Source organism: Larus michahellis, chromosome 2 (assembly GCF_964199755.1).
Source record: "Larus michahellis chromosome 2, bLarMic1.1, whole genome shotgun sequence".
Lineage (NCBI taxonomy): Eukaryota > Metazoa > Chordata > Aves > Charadriiformes > Laridae > Larus > Larus michahellis.
The window spans coordinates 122322690-122343124 of record NC_133897.1 but is presented as its reverse complement, the minus strand read 5'-3'; the positions used below and the strand labels follow the sequence as shown (position 1 = coordinate 122343124).

General features: G+C 43.6%; 1 protein-coding gene across 1 annotated transcript in view; it reads left to right on the top strand.

Annotated features, from left to right (window-relative positions):
• Positions 1–20435, top strand: part of KLHL14 (kelch like family member 14) — a 64951-nt gene that overhangs the window by 1669 nt on the left and 42847 nt on the right. The window contains exons 2-3 of the mRNA XM_074576919.1: positions 244–1226; positions 16928–17049. Coding sequence (XP_074433020.1) covers positions 289–1226; positions 16928–17049 — 1060 coding nt within the window. The 5' untranslated portion in view covers positions 244–288. The remainder of the gene's footprint in view (positions 1–243; positions 1227–16927; positions 17050–20435) is intronic.

Genomic DNA, 20435 nt, shown 5'->3' with positions numbered 1-20435 from the left:
ATATCTCTTCCATCCCTCCCAAGTTGCGGCCCCTCCGAGCGAGCCCGCCCGGGGGGGAACGGGGGCGGGGCGGCTCGGCGGGCAAGGGGGAGACGGTCCCCCGGCTGCCCCCCACCCCCGGCCCGCCACACGGCCGGGATGCGCCCTCCGGGGCCTCTAAAAGCTCTGTGTTTATTGTTGTGTCGTCCCGTGTGTGTGTGTCCCCCCACCCCACCCCGCTCTCCTCCCCACCCCTCTGCCCAGGTTGGAGGAGGGTTTAAAAGGCAGGTGTGTCGGCGGCCGCTCGCCATGTCCAGATCCGGGGACAGGACCTCCACCTTCGACCCCAGCCACAGCGACAACCTGCTGCACGGCCTCAACCTGCTGTGGAGGAAGCAGCTCTTCTGCGACGTGACCCTGACGGCCCAGGGCCAGCAGTTCCACTGCCACAAGGCCGTGCTGGCCTCCTGCTCCCAGTACTTCCGATCCCTCTTCTCCAGCGGCGGCGGGAGCGGCGGGCACCCCCACGCTCTGGGGCTGGGGCCCGGCGCCCAGGACGGGCTGGGGGGCCCGCCCAAGGAGCCGCCGCCGCCGCAGCCGCAGGAGGAGCCCGGCACCCCGTCCTCCTCCCCGGAGGACAAGCTGCTGGCCAGCCCGCGGGCCATCAACAACCTGGTGCTGCAGGGCTGCTCGTCCATCGGGCTGCGACTGGTGCTGGAGTACCTGTACACGGCCAACGTGACCCTCTCGCTGGACACGGTGGAGGAGGTGCTGTCGGTCAGCAAGATCCTGCACATCCCGCAGGTCACCAAGCTGTGCGTGCAGTTCCTCAACGACCAGATCTCGGTGCAGAACTACAAGCAGGTGTGCAAGATCGCCGCCCTGCACGGCCTGGAGGAGACCAAGAAGCTGGCCAACAAGTACCTGGTGGAGGACGTGCTGCTGCTCAACTTCGAGGAGATGCGCGCCCTGCTCGACTCGCTGCCCCCCCCCGTCGAGTCGGAGCTGGCCCTCTTCCAGATGTCCGTCCTCTGGCTGGAGCACGACCGGGAGACCCGCATGCAGTACGCCCCAGACCTGATGAAGCGCCTCCGCTTCGCCCTCATCCCGGCGCCGGAGCTGGTGGAGCGGGTGCAGTCGGTGGATTTCATGCGCACCGACCCCGTCTGCCAGAAGCTGCTGCTGGACGCCATGAACTACCACCTGATGCCCTTCAGGCAGCACTGCCGGCAGAGCCTGGCCAGCAGGTGAGGGGGGCGGCGAGGAGCTGGGGGGGCGGGGGGGGGACGACGGCACCTTCCCTCACAGGCGGCTCCTGGCCGCGGGAGGTTAGGGGGGGTCCCCGCGGGGCGCGGGGCCGAGCCGGCGGGGGCCGGGCAGGGAGCCGGCGGGGGCCGGGCCGGGCGCCTTCCGGCGGGGCAGGGGGTGGTGGCGGCGGCCGGGCCGGGCGGCGGGAGCCCGCCCGCCGCGGCGGCTGAAGGGCGGCGGCGGGGTCGGGTCGAGCTGCCCGCCCCCGGCACAGCCAAACTTTTCGTCCCCTCCCCTCGGCCCGGCGGGGCCGCGGCGTGGTGGGGGGGGGGGGGGGCGTGCGTGTGTGGCGGAGGCCGCGTCCGGGGGCGGGAGGCCTTCTCGGAGGCGGCCGGCGGGGCGAGCGGCCGCGGGGCCCTCGGCTGCCCCGGCCTGGTGGTGGCGGCGGCGGCAGCTCCCTCAGCCGTCGTGGCTGATCCGTCGGGCTGGCGAGTGAATGTGGGGCTTCAGCGTGCCTGCGGGGAGCCCGCGGCTTGGGAACCTGTTGTAATTCATTTATTACAGGCCATATTTATTTATTACACACACCCCACCCCCCAGTGTTACTCCTTAAGAAGGAGTTGTGTCTTCGGGGCGTTTTAAGCTGTGATACCCAAGTCCTAAATCTAATTAATTATCTTCATAAATAACCGCGTTACTGGTGCGCACCCTGGTATTTGCTGGTGTTCGGGCGATGTCCGTATTGTGCGTGGAAACTTGTGACTTCATAGTCCTTACATCCATGACATGTCAGTTATTTTCATTTAATAAGGTAATGAATCATGATGTCAAAGACTGACAATATGAGGTTGGTGTTAGGGACTGAAAGCACAGGATGTAGTTTAATGAGCAGTAAATATACCTGAAATGAAGGGGATATTTATTTTTCTCCTTTTATATACTTCATTTTGTTCAAAAATGGAAAGATAATACCGTCTTCCAAGTATAGTGGCACGGTAGCGCAGAAATCAAAGCACACTTTGTATTATTCAGCTTTTTAACTAATAGGTGGATATTATTAATGACTTAACAGCAGCAAGGAAAACTAGTACATTATTAAATATTTTAGATAATATGCTCTCTTAGCATTAATACAGAGGATTCTTTATATCTTCATGTAATGGGTACCCTGATGATTTAACTTTGGAAATGCTGTGCCTTCTTTTATTATCTTTGGTTAGCTTGCTCTGTTAGTGTTTTGTCGTGCTTATCACCTTGCTGTCTAACCTATTCTCACTCCAAAAATCCTACAGTAAAAAACGAACACCAGCATTTTGCAGTGTAAAGTATTTTTTGAGCTGCCGCCGTTGTAGCTGGCGCGTACCCTTTGCATTTCAATATTCAAAACTGTTGACTTTTTCAAAAATGCAAAAACCCACCACCACCTCCTCCGTTGAGATTCTGCACACCGCCGGGGGCATGCCGGGGCTCGTGTCCTGGTGGATTGCTGAGATACCAGCCGGCTTGGTTCAGTGAAGATACCTTCCAGCTTCACTGGTCCATGTCATTTGAAGGATATGTAGTGGTGTTCTGACCACTGAATGCTTACAAGTGTCATGGATGCTGCAAGAATCTGATACCCCTGGTGCTGGGAGCTGGCTTTGCCTGTAAGCGGGAACATACACAAAAGGATCGCACTTTAAGTAGACCTAGACTAGGCTCTGAGTCACGCTTACTTAATGATTTACAGGGGACTCCAAATAGCACAAATAGCATGTTTTTTATTTGTAATAGGTCTGCAGGTCTGTACAGACAGTGGTATTTCAGAGACCCTTAACCGTAGCGGGTGAAAACCTAGCATCACCTTCTCAACTTTAACGTGGGTTTAATGACAGCGTCGTAACTAGCTTCTCTTGGTTGAGTTCTTTGGGGGTGGTGAAATCAGAGCAAAAACATTTAGATTTATTTATAAGCTGACGCTAGAACTTACTCAAAATGTTAAAATGTTGGAGATGTTGAAATGCTCTGTGATACAGAATGCAATTGCTATATTTTCATTTTTGGTCTTGGATAATGTTCCTGGGAATTCACAAAGGTCACAAAGGCCCATCTTTGGATCTTAATCACTTTCAGATTTCATCAGGCTGTGTAAGTGTACAAATGCCTTCTTAAACATGAACGAAGAAACAAGAGAAACATACCCAAGCCTAGAGAGATTTCCAGACTTGTCCTTCCTGTTACTCATAGTTTCTCTAAAGTTGCAATTCTAACAGGTGAACACTCATTCAGTACAATTTTTTTTTTAAGGAAGAAAATCTACAAAGACTTCCTTAAGTTACTAATTTGCAGAAGGAAATCTTAAAAGTAACAAACAGTGAAGTACCTTGTGCAAATAGATAAATATTATTACACAGAGAAGGACTTTAAAACTTTGATTACCTTTTCTGTGAGCAGTGGTGACCTTGGTAGTTTGGAATTTGAAGTTTAATGAAAGGTCATTCACAAAAGATTCACAGGTCTTTAGAAAGAGATTAACTGTTCTTCTTGTGCACTGTAATATCTACTACACGGTACAGTATGGCTTGGTGAGAAATAAAAGCAGCAGAGTGCCATAGCCGCCTACTAACAGCCTGTTGAAGAAATTAGGAGAATCACACTCACAATTAGAACTTGCAAATAACTTTTCTGTGTTTTTGCAAAGAATAATTATTTTTTTTTTGTAACATGCTACTTTAAAAAAGTGTGTACGTACATATCCATATGCACAATACCACTTTGGAGTGCTTTGGAAATGGGGCTACTTAACGTTTCTTAAGCAAAACAAGTATAATAGGAAGCTCAAAATATGGTGATTCTCCTCTGAAATGTAACTGTAAAAAAAGCACTGGTTGTTTCTTTAAGCTTGTTCTTTATGTGGTAAATCACATGTGCTCACTTTTTGGCCAAACACAAGTTTTTGTTGTTGTCAGGGCTGGAGGAAGGCGGTTTTGGATCATAGTAGTCAGTCTGTGCACTGTGAGCAGGATCATTTATAAAGTTTGTGCTACAGGTACAGATCCTGCAGCCCAAGTGATGCTGGGGCTGGTAGGTACCTGGGTTGTGTTTTGTGCCGCAGTGAAAAAACTCTGTTTACCTGCAGGTAGAGCAAATTTTTATTTTTTTTTTCATGAAATTTCCTGAGGAAACACTTGAACACCCTGATGCATTTTTTGTAAAATAATTTTTCAAAGTCCGTCGACTAAACAATCATCGTTTAAAAAATTGAGGAATGATGTTCCTGATTTATGAACCTTGACGTGTACTCTGAGGCTTAGGACTTTCCCACGGTGGGGAGGGTGTTTTGGCTCTGATCTGGCGTTTAATCAGGTGCTCAACTCTAAGCAAAGTTAGTAATTCTGTTGACTTTGACTTCCCTTTTCCAGGTTCATGCTGGAGCTTTCTGGCCTCTGTGGTCCTCACCTACCATAGGGCCTCAGCACACAAGCCGTTATTAAAGGTTCTTGAGGCACAGTCTGTTTTGACATCAGTAGGAAAAATCCCAGTTGGTTTGAGCATGGAGTGGATTTGGCCCATCATGGTGACCGTGAACATTAGACTTAAATTGTGTTTGTCTGTCCCTGAGAGACACAGGTAGCTCTCTGCTGTGTCATGTTCTCTGTAGTTTTGTGAAGGAAATGCATTTAGATAGAGGAATGTTCATCTTCCTGTTATTTATCTGACTCTTGGGACTTCACTGGAGTATTGAGTTGATTAAAATGTCTCTGTGCTTTATTGTGTAACATAATATATTTTATATAACACATGGCATGTGTTTTCAATTTTTAAAAAGTTCTGGGTTAGAGCATTACCATGTTGCTGGAAAGAATTTCACTTTTAAAGATGAGTGAGCTAGTGAGAATTATTATTGCTTCCATGTTTACTTGCAACAATGAAAATGGTTAAAAACACATCACTGCTATGAAATGCCTGGCTTTTAACTTTAGTTTTGCTTGTGCTAATGCACAGTATAGCTGTAGACAGAGAACAGAGCAATACAGAAAAAGATATTTAAATTGTGGGGCTTATTATTAAATGTTTTACATAAATTTTTTTGCCTTTTTATAGACATTGCCATGATTTTATGGTTTCGCTCGCCTGTAACAATTTACGATGACTTCTGTCCCAGATAGGCATGAGAAGATATGCTGGGTGGGAAGAGGCAGCCCCTTACAGCCTGGGAGTTGTTTTGTCGGCTGCAGGACACACGTAGCTCCTTTCCACATCCATGGGCGTTTGGGCTGGCCTGCTCCTTCCAAGATTTGCAGGCAGAGCAGCAGTTAGATGTCTGTACAGCTGCATCCAGTACCTGAAGGCAGAGGGGAGTTGAGGAAAGTAAAGCTGTGAGAGAGGGGAAAATGCAGAAAAAGAAAGGAAAGGAATTGAGATACCCCAGGGGAGAAGCAGGACGTAAATAGCAGAAGCAAGGAAGTACAAATGAGGGAAAAGGGGAGAGAAGAACAGTTTTGAAGGGAGAAAAGTGAAAGAATAGGATTCCAAACAGGAAGGGAGACAAGCAAAACAAAAAAGACCCAGGCAGATAAAAAGAAAAGAGGGAATGAAACAAAAGGGGGGAAAAAAACCCCCACTAATTCTTGGCAGAAACAGCATCAGTTGTCGATAAGAACTGAGTATTTCAGTTTCTGGAAAAGCTATTTCAGATGTGGGGGAGGAAAAATGGCCAGGGATCAGGCAAGTGACCTGAGATGGGAAAAGTCGTAGGCAGGAAATATGGAATTAAAGAGTAAAAGAGAAAGGAGGGAAATAAAAAGACAAAGAGATAAGAAGGCTAAGCCTGACCGTGCTTTTTTCTGGGTTCAGCGATGTCCCAGCACGTTACAGACCCAGCTGTTTTTTCTGTACTTTTATTCCCTGGACTGCTAGACCTTGGGGAGATGAGAAGTGCAAATTCTGGTCCTGCTGAAGCTAACTGTATAGATTTTTATTTTTCTTTCATTTCAGTGGGGAGAGGGTGTCATCCAGACTGTTTGGTGTTAGGCAATATTAGTGAAAGTGACAGTAAATGAAACAGTGACAGGTGATGAAGATGATAAGACCAGTTTTCACTCAGTAGAAAGGTGGTAACTGTTGATGAAGAAGGAAAATGTAAAGCAATGAGCAGCATGAGACACTAGCATTTATGTGGAAGACACACATACCCAGTATGTTTTACTATCTACAGAGGAGATTAAAAATGTGAAGAAACTGGTTACATCCCTTGGCGATTAAATAATTTCCTTCGTGAATATACCACTTGTCTACAAATCTCACTGACTGTAGTTCAGTTTGACCTCTCTTTCTGCTAAGATTTTTTGTAGGATCCCAGTAGGGCGTTTGGTGGTTGATAAAAAAAAAATGTGCTTATTTTTTCACGGAAATACATTGTTGTGTGTTCTAGTAACAGCCACCTGCCTGTCTCTTTGTGATCCTGACACCAATATTTGAATTTTTAGCTAATATTCTTACTCATGGTTAATTGCAAGTGAGAAATATTTCAGACCCCAAATTAACATCCAGATAAAAAACATACCTTAAAATGCATGTGAATTATTAACATTTGCATTACGGTGTGGGTGAAGTGAATGTGAAGCTCCGGTTTATTTTACTGGGCTTTGGATCAGGTCCTACGTGCCTGAACTAATATCAGTAAATTGTGCCTGTGCCAGGACTCTCTCGGCTGAGCTGCGGAAGGGAGACTGACACATTAGAGGCTGCGGGGAAGTGAACCACAGACCTATAGTCAGTTTAATCCTAGTTAGTCTCACCTACTTGCCTTACTTGCCTTACGTGCATTCATTTGCCTTAGGAGCCAGGCTAGTGCTGAGGTGTGAGTGGAGAGATGTCGAGCATCCAAGAGGGAGGGAGGCAGGCCCGGAGCTCAGATTACTGTCAGGGGCAGCACCATTGTCCAAAAAGGAGTGCTGTGGGTCAGGGCAGTCCTTTGAAGACTACTTAAAATGTGTATGTCCTGGCTGGTAAAATCCTTGAAACCTGTGGTGGCATTGGTGATAGCCAGTTATAGTACTCATTAGGAGAAACATAATTTATAGAGAGTATTTAATGGTCTTTCTTATGGGCAACCGTCTTCCAACAGCTGTAGATGGAGAAAGGGTGCCAGGTGTCACATGTGGGTACTTTCCTTCCCCTGCCAGCAGGTGTCTTGGTCAGAGGTACTAGCTGGGGTAGTCTCCTTTGTGAACTGCCAGCCTCTCCTGATTTATGTCCTTAGGTGACATATAGTCCAAATACCTCCAGCTCCCTCTCTACCTCCTTCCCTCTTTTGCTCCAGAACATCAAAATCCCCCACTTCAAAGCCTTCAAAACCTTTTGAATGTCCAAACTATTTGTTTTCCCTTATCAGTCTGCCTCATAGGCTCCTCCTTGCTCCCAGGCCACTCTGACAGATAGGGCTCTTCCCCACATCTGTCCCACCCAAGCTTCACCTCCGCCTGCTCCTTCTTCGATCCTCTGCTGCCATGGCCCCTCGCTCCTCAGTGCCCCTTCCACCAGGCTCCCTACCTCACATGTACTGATGCTGACTGCTCCAGACCTCTCAGCTTGGATTTCCAGAGGCCGCTGCAGCTGGTTGGGCTGTGCTGCTCCTCGACTTTCCTGCCCTTTTTAGTACTTGAAGCAGCTTCCTCCCTCTCCAAGGCTGCTACAGCCAGCTAAGCTGGTCCTTCTCCGGCAGGAGTGACGCCTGCTTTTGCTTCTTGCAAAAGGATTGGGAATGCAGGCGCAGGCTGCATTTATTAAAATTCACCTGGCAGAATACTGATGGCGGAGTAATGCAAGATGTAAAACCTGGTATAGCTGGTGCTGGTGCACAGGGTGCCAGTGGGGTTGCTGTTTGCACCTTTCTCCCCTTCTATATTGCAGGCACACAGAGATGTATCTGCATCTCTGCTCTTTTTTGGAGAGGGGAAGTCTCACTGGATCTCAAGTCGCCTTGTTCTAGAGGGAAAATGAAGATAACAGAAAAAGTAATCTTGCTAAGCCACTCAAACCGAGGGCAAAGTGCCTGGGAAAATAGTAACTTCCTTCTCAAATGCTGTACTTCAGCAAAGGTGCCCCTTTCCACCACCTGCAACAGCCTGTGCAGCTCAGTTACAAATCTTGTGGGTTCCTAAAAGAGTGGATCTGTCTCGCATGAGGTCCTGTGCTGTTCTTACCTGTGCTTTGGCAGCACTGTCTGGGACTGTCCTGTCAGGGAGAACGTGAGTCACAGCTGGTGCAGAGCCTCCTGGAAAAGGAAATTCCCTCTGAAACAAAGTCCTGGTATGAATTACACTTAGGGTGTACCGTTTACAAATGGGGTGCTGTAGGATCATGGTGAACATCACACAGACCTGTCTGCCTACATGTCCTACATGAGGCTTTTGTGGTTCGCTCTTTGCCTGATGCTCATCCCCTTCGCATGGAGAGAGAAGATAGAGGAGAGGGTCTTTGAAGGCAAATGATGGCCTGGGGTCACTGTAGTTTTTTCCTTACAGCAGAAGAATACGGAGTCTGTAACTGCTGAGCAGTAAATGGAACAGAGCTGCGATGCTGTAATTGTTTGGATTTATACTCAAAGAAAAAGTACAGTGAGCCCTGGGGGCAAGGGGAGTGAGGAGAACAAACCTGGAACACAAAATCAACAGAAAATAATTTGCCAGGAAAAAAGCTTTGGTTCTGTTAAACTCACGTTATGGAAAAAATCCTCATAATCTGTAAAAACACCATTTTATCTTTTCAAACAACTCTGCTCTGAGTGTTTTGCAAAAAATCAGAGCAGTTTTGTAACTATCAGTTTGTTGTCATCCTTTGCAAAGAATGGCCAAAAAAGATTGAGCATGGAAGTTAATAGGAATCGTGGATGAAAGTTTTGAGCTGGACTCCACCACTCTGTAAACATCTCTCTGTTGTTGGTTTTGTTGAAGCAGATCATGATAAACCAGTATTACTGGTTTGCCAAAGGACCATCTAAAGAAATTACAGCATATGGGAAGTTGAAATCCATTAGTAGATACTTCCTGGCATCATTTTTCATATTTGATGCGTTCCTGAAATTTTCTTTTAAAGACTGTCATGCCGAGTACTTAGTAGTCAACACTTCTTGCTGTATTCTTGGAAAGCAGACAATAAACTTTGAGCAAATATTATCAGCTGCCAAGTTCAGTGGAAACAGGCGGTTTGCACTGGAGCTGGAAGTAAATAGAAGTTGGTGCCACAGCTGGTTCTTCCTGTCTTCCCTGACAGCCACCTCCTTTCAGAAAAAAAGAAGCAACACTGGAAAAGGTAACCAGTTTTAGCTTGGGTGAGGCAGCAGCAAGTTGTGTTTCTTCTCCTTGGCTTCCCAATGACAAGGAAGCTTAGCTGAGGAGAACACAGCCTTTGATGCCGAGACCTCCTGTCGTCATGGATGTCTGATACAGAATCAAATAAAAAAAGGAACTTTCTGACTTTTCACAGTCTGAAAGTCAAAAAGAAGCGTTGACTGAAATTTCCGAGGGAAAAAATGAGGGTTTGACCAACCTGAAGCATTCTATAAACATTTCCATTCTACCACCTCTGTCTAAAACTAGAAAAAAAAAAAAAAAAAAAAGGAGGAGGTGGGGAAAGGGAAAGCAAATTGAGAAGGCATCTAGCTTTGACATTTTATTCAGTTTTATTTTTAAAGATATTCAGGTTCAAGGGAATTTCTTTAAGATTTTTCAGAATTGCCAACAATATGGAAAATCAGGTTTTTTGCATAATTTTGCCAATAAGATTCATGACATGGGAGGTTTTGTGACTCATTTACCAATATAAACTTTGGTAGTAAAATGCCTTTGATTCAAATCCCTTGCAGTGGTTCAGATATATATGGCTAGTAAGGATGTCTTTAGCATTCAGATCTCCGTGGATTTAAAGACTTGTGTTCAAATGCTCTATTTGTGTAGGTATCATCTCTATAGAAGTACTATTCATGATCTCCCTAGGCAATGCATCTGTAAAACCTGTCTCAAGGTGTAAGAAACAATGGTGTTGTGTATGGATACAGCATCCTTGGCAGGACTCTGTATGGGAAAGCTACTGAACATCTTTCTGGGGAACTGTACCAGTCTCCTGTTAACACGAAGAATAAGCTGGTAATACAGGGAGACAAAAGATAAGAAGGATGTTCCTGTGTGCTCCTCCCAAAGGTGTGCTGATTATAGATGCCACGCTTCCAGGTTAGCTGTTTAACCCTAAGCTATCTTAGTTCAGGGGATCTTACCCCAAAAGGAAGGGGCATTCACTGTAAAAATCCTTCAGCTAGAAAAATACGCTAACTCTTCAAGATTTAGTTAGAGAACATTCTAAATAAGTAACAGCAGTGGGATTGGATTCATAAAGAAAATTTAGAGCTCCGAACACATTGTAAGTTATTTTAACACAGGGAATGGAAAATTACTTGGCACCTGTAGAAACAAAAGCATATAAAGGAAATTTTAACTTGTCAGATAACTTTGCAACAGTTAAGCGTGGCCTGTCAGACAAAAGATTCACTTACCCTTAGGCTTTGGCTTATTAGATAGAGGCAAAAAGGAAAGACTGTAGTTGGAGCAAACAGGGACTCTCCTTTTTTTTGCCTATGAATTTAAAAAAAAATAAAAATAAGGCATTGGACAAAAATAAACTTTTGAGTAGGTTCCTAAGACAAAAATGGCAATCAATGTCTGCAGCAAATAATTCCCAACTTAGTATTCATGTTATTAAACTTCAGTCTTTCGGTGGTCAGCAACATGTATTAAATGGGCAGGAGAGTGGATGTCTTTTAGGCATTGACAAACCTCTTCAGTGAACGTTGTGGTGAGCTCTGGTGCAATGAAAACTCATACTTGAGGCCGCCTGCTAAGCGTGCCCCCACTGAGAATGAAAAGAAGAAAACCAGAATCTTCATGTCACAAAAATGAACAATAAGACTGGTTTTCAGTTCCAGTATTAATAGGAGGGTTTTTTGCATTATTTCGGGTGTGCCTTGGGCAATAGGTGTGCTTTAGGAGAGTCAGAAAAATCCATTCATAAAGCAACATTCATATGTTTGGCATATTTTTGAACATATTTTGAACCTCAGAACTAAATCATTTCTTGGTCATAACTTACAAGTGACCTAGATAAGCCTCAGCATGCTTTAGGTTTTGACGGAACTGAAGTGGTGTTTTGGGTCTCTGCCCAGAAGGAGAAAGAGGTTCCTGTTTCCTTCAGAGTTCCAGCAGAAGTCTGGATCTGCAGGACTTGGTCTGGCGGCTGTGAGAGCTCAGGTCCTTCCCCTGGCAGTGCTAAAGGGTTTGGAAGGGATTCTGTATGCGTATTTACCTATAGGCTGTGATGATCAGTAATTTATTTTATGTGATAACAAAGGCTTGCAGAATTTCTCTGTCCAAAATAAATTTTACATTGCATCTTATGGCTTTCATCAAGTTCATAGTTAAACTCCTGGATAATGATATTTTCTCTCTATTAAACGTGTGTTGCTAATCACAGCTATCATTGCAGTCAACTGCAGAAGCCAAAATCCATTGAAATAAGCAGTTTTCTTATGCTGCTTTTGTTGTACTGAAGTGCCTATCCAGGAGCGTGGGAGGTAGTTGCCAAAGATCTCATCACACGTTTTGTGATGGCAGAACAGTTTCTTCAGTCATGGACAAATGGATGCCTGAGGCATCAGTTCAGATTTGCAGACCACAACTGGAGTCCCCGTTACATTTTTGTTGAACACAGCACTCCTTCAGATGCCTTTTTTGAAGAAAAAGGTTGCTAAGGACCATCCTGGTTTCTGAAGATTAAATTAAGTCTTTAATGTTAACAAACAAAAGGTCTGCAACTAAAGTGCTGATTGGGACAGTGTATTTGTCTCTTTGTCTGTTACCTTGAGGCTGGTATCTAAACCACGGGGCACTGTTTTGTTTCTGCCGCAGGTTAATACAGCTACTTTTTCTGAGATTCTTGCTACTTCTTGTTTTGATAGTATCACTGTGTGTCAACCTCCAGTTTCTCAAATCCTTTGATGTAATGAGGTTTGTGGATGTAAGTGAAATTCACCACCCATTCACCTGCTCTTGCTGGATTTGTGTTGGTCTTCTGGCAGTTTTTGTTTGTGCCTGCATTCAGTGAGCAAATACCTAAGGACTGATTTGGCTCTGCTGCGTTTAAGGTCAGCCCTCAAGCAGGAGCAAGGCATCCCGTGTGTGTGAGGTTCCTGGTCCAAAGAGCCACCTGGCTCGCTCCATGCTGAAAGCCTATATTAAAATAGCCTATATTAAAAGAGAACTAATGATCCAGGTTTTTGGTTTTTTTACAGCCCTGAGTTAAGGTGAAAGTATAGTTGAATAGTCTTCTTTTTTCCCATTTATTACCGTGATCATCTGTATGTCTAAGATGTAGTTTCCTTTCTGATGTGTAACACTACACCAAATGCATTAAGAACCACAGGATTGCCACTTCATCATTGTATTCTTTCTGTTTCTTTGCGTTTGCTAATGCAGAGAGGGGAGCCTGATTGCATTGTTTAGAAACTGGAAGAGGCTGGAGCAAACCTGTTGTTTGGTGGGGCTTGTTTTCTTGCCAGCCTTGGTAGAATGAACTTCTACTAACTGCCCAGATAAGGAAAACCCATCAGTGAAAGATTGATGGATATGCTAATAAAGAAAAACAATGTACAAGCAGAGTATTTCCCATCCATGCATTTTCCATTCGCATGAGGTTGCAAAAGAGCTTTGGGTGGGAGTGGTTGTCAGGAGTATTGAGGTCTGTTACTGTCTTTTCTACTGATTCCTTGTGAGTTGATAAACTCTCTTGGGCTCAGCATTTTGCCCTGTGTATTCATGGTTAGTTTAGACTATGGACTAGTGACCTGAGTTTTAGAGCTGGTGCGCATCCTGCTACCTTTGAAGTGAGCAGGATTTAGGTATGCTGATGGGTATTCAACGTCTCGGAGAACAAAGCCACTTATATGAGTTCTCAAATGCCTAGGTTGGTGAGCCTGAAGGAAACGATACAAATTTGAAAATGTTAACTTTAAAATATACTTTGGTTTCCACTCTTGTAAGAAGACAAAATAAATTTCACACCACATGGGATACCCAGGAACTTAATTAAGGTGAATTAAGGGGTTTAGAATCTTTGCAGAAGAGAAATTGCGAAGTATGTGCATGGTAACAATACTATTCATCAATGAGAACTAGAGTTTTTGATTCTAGGTATCAGAAATGCTTTCAGGATAAGATACGTGTAAGTTTATTTCAGCTTTTTGCCATGACATCAGCCTCCCTGGTCACGGTTAACATTATTTTAGCCTTCCCTGACCAGGACCCACTACTATTAATTGAACACAAGATGATCGTAATAGCCTTGCTAGGGACACTGTGAACCACAGTATGTAACTGAGTAGTATATTACACTGTGAAATAAGGACTATGAAAAGAGAGCGTTTCAGATATAATGCATAATGTTTCACATGGTAATATTGAGTTATCCAAATAGCAAACATGTAATAATGCAAGAAAAGGAGAAACTTTATCTTGCCAAGGTATTACATATATTTTTAAATCCTGCCTTCATTGTAGTGTTTCACTGAATTACATTTTTATTAATATTTGGAAGAGTCTTCTGCGTATAAGCGGTGATCATTTCCATGTCTTTCCTATTTTAGAATGTATTTCAAGATTTTAACAATACTGCTCAGTGCAATATGAAACACAAATATAATGTAATAAAGAAAAAAAAAAATTCAAAACCTAAAATGTAGCGATTCACACCAAAACTTAAAAAGCAGAATTGGCTGCAAGAAAACACATCTGTTTAAAACATGCATATCTTTAGTTATTGTATTATCTTTACTTGATTCACTGGAAGAGTTCTCAATACAGATGAATTAGATACTTTCGAGTAAAAGGACCCATCTCTTTTTTTGCCACGTGAGAGTTCCCTGATCTTTTGGTAGAGCCTGTGCTGGCTATTAAGTTCTTACTAAACTTTTGTTAAAGGGCTTCTGTTCATGCTACTTCCCATTTTAAACATGTGAAAATACTAAATCTTTCTTAAACATTCCCATATAGCCGTGCTACTCCATCTCAAGAAACAGTGGCTTCTCAGATTGTTTAGCTGAAAAAGTAATGTTAAGGATAGTTGCAGCTGCCAAAGTCTGGAAACTCAGAGTTACATCTGACATTTCATTCTTCACCTTAACTATCGAGCCTTGGCCATTCATTGGTTTTTCACAGTGCTTTGGAGTTAGAAGGGAGTTTTACAGATGAAAGATGAAAATCAAAATAAACTCCTTTATCAAGTAAACCTTGCAAGGGCATTGTGAATTTCACAATACACAGGGAGTTGATTGTGATATAACATACAACACAAGAGGGTTGGAATAAACTATTTATTCTCTATCGTTAGGGATGGCCATGCATAACTGACTTATGGCTCTGGTTTGCTCTGCCACTTGTTACATGTGCAGGCATCCCTAACTCATACCAAAACCAGTTTATCATACTCCTGCGTTGAATAGTTTTTATCAAATGTTCTCTCATTAAAAACTTTACTGGGGAGATCGAACATTTGAAGACACTACCAATGCTTAGGAAAGCTTTCCACAGAGGTTGATCTCACTGAGTGGAGTCAGTGCCGACAGCGACAATGAGACAGTTCCTGATACTCTACACAGATACAGCCTGGCGGGCAGGTAGCAGTCATCGTTTGGCAGTACGTAGCAGTATGGTGTAGAGGTTAAAGGCTGGCTTGTCAGAAAGCCTGAAGGATTGCAGGGGCTCCTCCCACATCAGGAGCAAAGCAGGGGGGATAGGACAGCATTGGACAGTGTCCCTGCCCCCATGATGTAGCTCCTTCCCCTGCAGCGAGGGTTTCGTTTCCTCTGGGTTTCGTTTCCTCTGCTGTCAATTCAGGACCTTCCCTGAGCCCTAAATCCATTTAAAAACAAACAAGGCCATCTGCCAGATAATTCCCTGGCCATCCTCGTGATAGATGTATCTGCAGTCTGTGGTTGTCTTTTGGTCAGCCATTTGAAAGGTTTTATTCATAAGCATGGTTTGGATCGAGCGTTCAGCTGGGTGCTCCCTCCCTGAAGAAGGTTCCTTTCGGGTAGTGCGAGTAGCACGACCTGGTTCATTTTACCCAGTTTTCTCAAGAGAGGATGCAGTCCTGCTACAAATGCAAATAGGTGGGTGCTCAAGATTCATTCTAGGTGGTAGTGGGAGCTAATCCAGTGATGTGTCTCAGTGGTGAAGCACCCGCTGCTGGAGTGCGCTGCTGAGATTGGAGCTCCTGGGTGGAGGTTTGACCCTGCCGTGTGCAGCCCTGTAGTGGTGGGCTTTGGTTCATGGCATTCTGTACTTTTCTTGGCCAGGAATGTTTGCTGCAGACTGACACACATATTGCTACAGTGATGTTGTCGTGCTTGGAAAAGTGTTGGTGTTTGGCAAGCGTGCTTTCCATCAAATGCATGGTCCCTCTGCACATGCATTTCTATCGATGCATTTTTTTCCAGGCTATGTCACCTTCCTACTTCGCAGGAACATTTTGAGCGTAGACTTTATTTCAGCGTTATCACACCCAAGCTTAGTATAACTGATGAAAGTTCAATTATATGCGAAGTGACTATTAAAGCATCAGGGCTCATCTGGGGGTCTGGGCCTCCCCTCCCCTTTTCACTTACAATTGTGCTAAATCCCTTAATGTTGCAAAGAAATTGTACATTCATCAGGTGGAGCGTTGGAGGCCAGGGTGCAGATAACCGCTTTTACTGCATATGAGACATTGCAGTCCTGTTCTTAAGAACTGCCAGGCAGATTGGGAATCACGGTCACGGTTAATAGCAGCGAATTGCCAGCTCTTGATGGGTGGGTAGTCACTCCTTTCAGTGGTTGCCCCCTGGGGGAGAAGGTAGAAAAACAGAGGGAGGGAATTAGAGTGACTTTGCACAGTTGAGCAGGTTCATGCCGCTGGATCAGTGGCAAGCATTGGCAGGGCTCCACTCTGGGGAGGCTCACAACAACATCACAGTCTCATTTTTACCAATTGGTGTTGCTATAGCCAGTGGTGCACAGGGGGAGAGCAAAGAGAAGGGGGGGAGCCGGGGGGGAGAGTGAAAGCAAGAGTCTGGACTAAATTAAACAAACAAAAGTGCTTGTAAGTAGCATTTAACCCATAACCATTAGCCCAGTGCTGCTAATTGTACTAAACTATATATCTGAAGTTCAGTGTGTGATTAAAGAGTTGGCTCACAAACTCTCTGCATAACCTTAATTTTTTCAAGGTTCTTTGAGTGTAGAATGGCTTATAATAATGATTTTGACTAATACGATTTTTGACATGCAACTTTAATGCTTAACCTTAGTACAACTCCAGAGCATTTCATGTGTATTCAGCTGTAAAGAGTGATGATTTAAAGGGATAATATAAGAAAAAGGTCGTTCTAGAATGAACCTCTAACAAATTGCATAAAGGAAGCTTATTATTCCGTGAGTAGAGAGATATGCAGCTTTTCTGATCATTTTTCTGCTTGGCTCAAAAAATTGTTGAGACATGATTGGGGAAAGAAACACAAAAAATGAAATAGAAAACTGCAAGCAGTGAACATTCTTTTGATGGTTATGATTTTGTTGCCACTAAAAATACTCCTCAGTAATGTGGTTGTTCATCTTTCCTCTTGTTTTGGGTGAAGAATTCGTTCCAATAAGAAAATGCTGTTATTGGTTGGAGGATTGCCTCCCGGACCTGACCGGCTACCCAGCAATTTGGTTCAGTATTATGATGATGAAAAGAAGACGTGGAAAATACTGACAAGTAAGTGGTTTATTTTTGTACAGTTGTCTTGATGAATTTAAAAACATGGTTAATCAAATTAGACACTTTATTGATTTGTTTCTCTTCAGAGATTTGTTTATGTATCACAAGGGGCTTCACAATGGAGCAATAAATTGAGATTGCAGAAGATGCTAATTTTATAATAGGATAGGCCTAAATTAACATTGGCTTAAAATCATTCCAGTAAGTTTTTTAAGTAAACTTGTAAGTCTTTCATACTGCGACATGAATACATGCATATTTATGTACATAGGAATAAAATGTGGTTTAGAAAAAAAAAAAAGGCAACGTTCAAGACAGTTTTCTCAGAGTCAGATCCCTGGTAAGGCATAGTACTAGAGCACACCTTTGATTCTCTTTTGCATTTTCATTTCTTTCTTCCAGCTTTATCTGTTGTCCACAATCATTAAAGAAAGGTTTCCTCTATACTGCTCTGTGTCCACTGCTCACAGAAGCATTGGTGGAATATATCAGCTACAATAAACAGTGCATGGAGGCTCCTATCACAAAATTCCTTCCCACCTTCTTTTAAAGGTTGATTGTGTTTTAGAGGAAGCATTTTGCCTCGAGCATCAAGATTTGGAACTTATTGTTATGTTGGTTGTGATTCCCAGTCTGACTTGGTCATGGAATCAAATCATAGCTTCTTGAGTGCAGCAGGCTGTGTGTGCATTAGTCCCCTTGTGGCTAAACTGGCTGCATTGGTCAATAAAACTAAATTTTAACTGTCAAAATTGCCCAAAGCAGTATAGATAAAATAATAAATGAGCAATTTTGATCCATAAATCAAAGCCATACTTCTAAAACTGGACAACTGGTAAAACCTGGATTTCCTAATAGAGCTGCTTTTTTTCCCCAGTAAATACCTTTTACAGAATTCTCTTCTTCCTCCCTTGTCCAAAGCCCTTTAATGGGGCACATCCACGTTAATATTTATATACACAGGTTAGGATGAAAAAGAATTAAAAAGACTGCTATGATGCAGGACTTGAAATTATGCTTTTGCAAATTGCTTTCTCCCATGGAAAATCAGGAGCCTTTCTCAGAGTGGTGCAACATAAAGACTGCCTAGGTATAGATGCCCTGGACTAATAGTTGAGGGTATTGTGTAAGGATGGCAATTAAAAAAGGTCATATGAACTGTACATTAGAAAATTTTGCTGCATCTGTACTAGGGAACATACTATGCTTCACATTTTTCAAAATAATGAGATTTGATACTTACCTCTGTATGCTACTTCTAAGAAAATTCTGAAGATGGTAAGTCGGTGAAAAATCAATGATATTGTGTAAGGTAGAAGCGTTCAGGTTTTTTGAATTCGTTGTGTCTAACCCAGTGGCTCACCAGGATAGGCAGGAGAAATGGATCTATTACTTCAAGGTCTGAACTCTCCACTAAATTAAAGTGAAAAAAAAACTTTATTCCCAATCTTACCTGTCTGTAGATGTGTCAGATTTTGTAAGCATGAAATTTATTCAGTTCTTGGTTACTTACGTTGTGATGCTGTCTCCAAGACTGTGGGAAACTGGAGCCAGAGGTTTGATACCTAAATGTTCTGGTTAAAAATCCGTCGCTAGTATCTGAATAGCACCACTGTCTACGATGGTATTGAGAGGTGTTTCTGAATAATTTTATGTAATTTTATCGAAAGAACATAGTCTTTTCTGTGTTACCTCTAACAAATAGTAGCAAATAGAAAACAAAAATTCTCTTTCCATTCTGGTTAATGCATGGAACCTTCTGTGCTGTGATTAAAAGATAATGCTTCTGTTACAATCCTAGCTACCTCATGTTGAAGCACTTGGTCCTCAGCACTGGAAGTCCTGAAGGTCCCAGAATCTGTCTCAGTGTTGGCTGAGCCAGTGGCTGTCAAATACGCAGCCCTCTCATGACATGAGTAATCCTTGTTCTTACCAAAACTGCTAGAAAAGGATGCCCACTTGGCCTGGACTACTGTTCGAGGATGTCTTTTCACGCTGAAAAAGGTTGTTAACAAGCATGATTTCTTAGAAAATATTATTACCACTCACCAAATGGTAGCAATTATTATTTTTTTTTAAAGTTTAAATAAGAGTTTCAAGTATCCCTTGCTTTATTTTCTAACTTAATGTAAGAGAGGATGGTAAGTGGAGACAAGTTGGAATAGAAGTTTTGTCCTGTCCTTGACACAAAACATTGAAGGACTCCACAGCATAGGAGTGCAGGGACTTGAAGAACTGTGACTGAGCAGTTTTAGGGAAGACCACAAACTAATCACATTATAACATGGCAATAGTTCAGTGCAGTCATGGTGTTGTATCAACATACTATGATATTTACAGTGTGTGGGTATTTAAGGACATTGTTCTATCTTTATTTTTCATGTACTTTTTGCAGTTTAGGAAGAAGTATTTTTATTTCCTTCCTTTACGCTTTTACCTCTCCGAGAGTCCTCAGTTTTGGAAAATAATTGGTCTGTTTATTTTTATCAGAGATGTACAATCAGCGCGAAGGAGGAAGGTTGGGTTTTTTTTCAGTTTCTTTTTCACTTGTTTAGACAGTGCTGTCAGTCCTGAGGTTGCAGTTCACCCTCAGCTCATCAGTGCAAATGAGGAGTTTGCTCCCTTGTGAACAGGGACAGAGTAAAAGCTGTGTCCTGCTCGCAAGGTTCTGTGATGGGAAGAATCTCAGACCTTGTAGTCCGGTATTTCGGGGTGTTCTGTCTTATTATTGCCTTAGGTGTACTTGGTTTCCTTCTGTACTAGCAAACATTTATGAAGTCTTTTCTTTAACCTTCTACCCTCCAATAGATTCCCCCATGCACCAACAAAACGCCAGGTTTCGCACTTAGGGCCTTACTGATCCAATGTAAATGTGCACAGAAATTCCCCTTTCCCTCCTCCAAACCTATCTACATTGCTCATTTTCTACACTCTGTGCCAGTGGCACTTGGGAGTAAGAAGGGTGTAAAAGAAGCTTGCAAACACTTAGTCCTGGGTGCAACGCTGGGCCATGGAGCAGGAGATGGGTGAGAGGAGACTGAATCTCCTCTTGTCACCCTCCACTGAGAGAAGCCCCAGAAGTTATTCAGCATGGCCTACAAACCCATTTCAGGGGGAACTGCTTGCGTGTTGCCTTTTTCCTTCTCCGTGTGGAGAGCAGCTGTTGAAAATGCTCAGTTGCTTAGGGCTCTGTGTCCTGCCTTGTGTGATGCGTAAGGAACAGGAGAAGATCAGCCATCAGAAACTACTGACTCCCTGTAAGCCGCGGTGCTGCAGTTGGAGCTGTGAAGACAGTTGCAGGTGGAACAGCACAAGCTCTCGAGTATGACAGCTCAGCAGAGTAGCAATCTCATTTTGTTCCCGCGACAAGACTAGATCTATTG